General features: G+C 46.9%; 1 protein-coding gene across 1 annotated transcript; it reads right to left on the bottom strand.

Annotated features, from left to right (window-relative positions):
• Positions 1 to 836: 836 nt before the first annotated feature.
• Positions 837 to 3,378, bottom strand: drd1a (dopamine receptor D1a). Its single transcript, XM_083785509.1, has 2 exons — positions 2,958 to 3,378; positions 837 to 2,542 (listed from the first exon to the last, which is right to left on the bottom strand). The coding sequence occupies exon 2, from the start codon at positions 2,217 to 2,219 to the stop codon at positions 1,098 to 1,100; it is 1,122 nt and encodes a 373-aa protein (XP_083641635.1). The 5' UTR covers positions 2,220 to 2,542; positions 2,958 to 3,378; the 3' UTR covers positions 837 to 1,097.
• Positions 3,379 to 4,349: the final 971 nt, after the last annotated feature.

Here is a 4,349-nt window from a genome sequence, read left to right as displayed (position 1 = left end):
TAATATTATGATAATCAATTCAGTTGTCATGGCAGCAACAGCAGGTAATATGAAACACAAGAGAGGTACAGGCACAACCCAAACCAATCAAGAATAAGTTAGAATAAATATTATAACACATACAAAGATCAAAATAAAATGCTGGCCCTATCTCTGCACTGGATCTCCGAAGGAATTAATGACTGAACGTGTAGACTGTAGTTCATCAATAAATATAATACTGGTACATGTACAGTCAATATATAAATCAATAGTATATGTATCACTATACATCTATCACCAGTGAGTATACGAATGAATGTACAGTCAACAATGAGTCTACGGGAGGATGTATGCGCAGTAATACAAAATATGTCAAACAAATATATTGCCATTCTAACATGTTTTGGATTTACTTCTCCTACATGTTTAGCTTCAGTATATATATATATATATATATATATATATATATATATATATATATATACACACACACACACACACTGTATATATATATTTTTTTTGTAGATCTTTATAGAGCATGTGATCACCGAATGAGAAACATATAACATAACATAACATGTGAGCACGTTCGCGACAGGTACGATGTCATGATCTGACATAATATTTGGGTGAATGTGTGAGATGGTATTGCAGAGAACAATGTGTTACTAGTGTGCTACATGTGATGCCTGGCTCTGGTGACAGGGTTATCTCATCCAGGCGGGGGGCATGTAACCACTGCTGCTCTTTTAGTAGCCTGGCATGACCTCTCTTACTCCACGCCCTCCCCTCCTCTTCTCCTCGCCTCGCCTCGCCTCACCTCACCTCTCCTCCACCCCCACTCCCCTTTTCCTCTCGTCTTCCTTGGAGTGTCTCCCAGCTGTATCTATTGTAGTGACCCAACCCGGGAATGACACACACACACACACTCACACTGCAACAATGAGCACACATACAGGCAGCCCATTGGCCGTGCAGACATTGTTACGCTGTGGTCGGTGGCCACTGCATCCTGCAAGAACACTGCAGCATCTTGATTAGACGTGAATGAGCCACGACGGGAACGATATGGACTCAGCATTGAGGATAAGTCAGCGCTGCGAGAGGCACACAAGTCACCTCTTGTTCAGGGTAACCTTCTCAACGCCGTGGCCTCCTGGACACAGTCTGTGACAACCCAGCAGGACAGAGAAGGCCTTGCGGAAGTCCTCGTTGAAGGCGTAGATGATGGGGTTCAGGGAGGAATTGGCCCAGCCGAACCACATGAACACGTCGAAGACAGCGGGGCTGATGCAGGGGAGGGCTTCCCCTCCACTCGACCGCTCGCAGAAGGGCACCATGCAGTTGAGGATGAAGAAGGGAAGCCAGCAGCAAACAAACACCCCCATGATCACCGACAACGTCTTCAGCACCTTGGTCTCTCGCTTGAAGGTCACCTTGAAAGAGCTCTCGGACTCCACCTCGCCGTATCCGTCGCACACGCTGTCGTGTCTGTTCTTGGCGTTCTCGGCCGCCCGCTCCAGGGCTTTGATCCTCCTGATCTGCCAGTGTGCGATGCGGTAGATCTTGGTGTAGGTGGCCACCATGATGGCCACCGGGATGTAGAAACTGATGAGTGAGGTGGAGATGGCGTACGTCCGGTTCAGACTCGAGTCGCAGTTCTCCGCTGCAGCCGTGCCGTTGGACCGCGGCCGGGAGCCAGAGGAGCCGCCTGCGAACGAGGCGGCCGCTTCGGCCCGGGCCTTGTGCCAGTTGAGCTGAACGGGGATGAAGGAGATTAGGACGGACAGGGTCCAGGCAACACCAATCATCAAAAAGGCAACTTTGGGAGTCATCTTTCTCTGATAGCGAAACGGGCTGGAGATGGCCCAGTAGCGGTCCACGCTTATCACGCACAGGTTCAAAATGGACGCCGTGGAGCACATGATGTCAAAGGCCACCCACGTGTCGCAGAACGAGCCAAAGGGCCAAAAGCCCGCGATCTCCGTCACCGCCTTCCACGGCATCACCAGGACGGCCACCAGGAGGTCGGACACGGCCAGCGAGATCACAAAGAAGTTGGTGACCTTGGAGCGCAGGTGTCGGAATCTGGTGACGGCGGTGCAGACGAGCGTGTTCCCCAGCAGCGTGGTGAGAATGAGCAGCGAGAGGAAACAGCCGGTCAGGACTCTGCGGCTCGGCGGCGCCTCCTCCAACAAGCCGCTGTCAAGGACGGTGGTAAAGTTAATCAGATCCATCGGTCGGATCGATCAAGTCATACCGGCGGCAAGACTATATATTTGCTACATCCAAGCCATAGAATTGTGGGGAATTATGTCTTTGACGCTTCATGACAGCAGCTGGTAGGCCTATTGTGTGTCTGTGTGTCAAACGATGAAGCCTGAGTTGTTTGGACCAAACTGGCACTGGCCAGGGTATTAATCACACTTGACATCCTTTGAGCTGCAGTGATAGGGGTTTATAATCCCTCTAGGAAGTTATGACTACTGCTACTTTTACCAGCAAAGGTCCCTTTTGTTTTTCAGCAGTGTCTGTTGGGGCACCAATATAGTCAGCAGCACTGGGGATATAAAAACAAAGAAGTATATATTACATTGACTGCATGTGTTTATTTAGATCATAATGCCTACATCATTTCTTTCTCATAACAAAATATAGCCTATAAATGTTCTGTCATTTTCTTATTCCTGACATCTCTGGTTTGTGAAATCATATACATTCTTGCATTTAAAATTGCCTACGCAAAGCATCTGATTTAAATTGTTTTTTTTGTTTTTTTTAACGATGATCCACAGCCATTTCTAAGCTCTAGAAGGCAGTTTCCCTGCTTCCTATGTGCGCCCTGCAAAGTAACATTGCACAGCCTTATATGGACTGCATTTTAAAGATTTAAATAATTAAACGTCTCAGCTTTTCCACCAACATATTTTTCCACCCCGTGTTTTACTATTTATAGTTCACATGTCAATACTCACGAGTCACTTCGTCGCTCAGATAGTCAACGATATCCATCCTGGTTTTGGATAAACGCCCCATAACTTAGTGGCGCTACAGTCCATCCAGTCTCTCCGTCACCTAAACAAAACATGTTAGCCTAAATACCTTCGACGGGCAAGGTAGCACAGAATGTTGCTAATAAATAAATAAAAATCACAGTTTAGATATAGTGTTTTGTTAACGCCAGTTTTCCTTTGCGCAAAGCCCAAAGCTGCCGCTTGATATTTGCGCGTCCGTTCTCCAAATCGCCGAGTCCCGTTTCACGCTCACACTGCCCGAGCTCTGCCTCTGACGTTGTTGTCCCGCTGAAGAGCCAGCGGTGAAGTCTGGGTCAGTCAGGGATGATATATTATGATGACGGTGTGTCCGTGTGCGTTTCTCCAGTTGAACTTGACACTATACACCTGGCTGCATGGCTGCGGTAGTTTACAGCTGTTTCCTCCTCCCTGGTTGTATGACATGGGAATAACCATGCAGAGCATCATTGATCATTCTCTCTCTCTCTCGCTCGCTCGCTCGCACGCATGCACGCACGCACGCACACACACACACACACACACACACACACACACACACACACACACACACACACACACACACACACACACACACACACACACACACACACACACACACTTTAAAACTGTCACTGTGGTGTGGTCATGTGATGTGTCCATATTTCGGCCATTATTGGCGAGCATTTCCAAACATTACAGAGCTATGTGTATAGCGCGACACCAGGTCGTACGACACCTAACTAAAACAAGATGTTATAGGAGCTTCAATTGAAAAGTAGGCTAGTAGGCAAGACCATTTCTTATACACACGGTATGTCATCATTAGGGGCAAAAAAAAGAGATGCAATTGGGTCAGTCCTCTGTGCCATATTGTCCCCTGCATGACATAATAGGCAGCACATCTTGTGTAAAATAAGCAAAAGCACTCATTCCAAAAAGCTTATCTTATACTATTAAAGCTTTTCCATAGAAAAATATATATTTGTACCTCAGAGTGAAATAGAGAGAGGGACTCGGAGTAGAGCCACTGCTCCTTCGCCTGGAAAGGAGCCAGCTTAGGTGGTTCGGGCATCTGGTTAGGATGCCTCTCAAGCGTCTCAGGGAGGTCCTCGATGCACGTCCCACTGGGAGGAGACCCCCGGGGAGTAATGGCCATCTTTAGCATAAAATGTCCCCATATGTTATATGTTCAAAATGTGTCAATAATAATTAGAATGATCATAAGCTGAACAAATGTGTTTATCTGACAACTGTTTTTTTCTGATTTGTTTTGAAAGAGTCTATAGGCTGAAAGACTATAGGCTGAAATGGCACCGAATAGTATAGGAATGACCCAATTGGCTTGCTTCCTAT

Source organism: Protomyctophum parallelum (genome assembly GCF_964188405.1).
Source record: "Protomyctophum parallelum genome assembly, chromosome: 16".
In the NCBI taxonomy this organism is placed as follows: Eukaryota; Metazoa; Chordata; class Actinopteri; order Myctophiformes; family Myctophidae; genus Protomyctophum; species Protomyctophum parallelum.
Note: the sequence above shows the minus strand (reverse complement) of the source record. Positions and strands in the feature narration are given on the sequence as shown.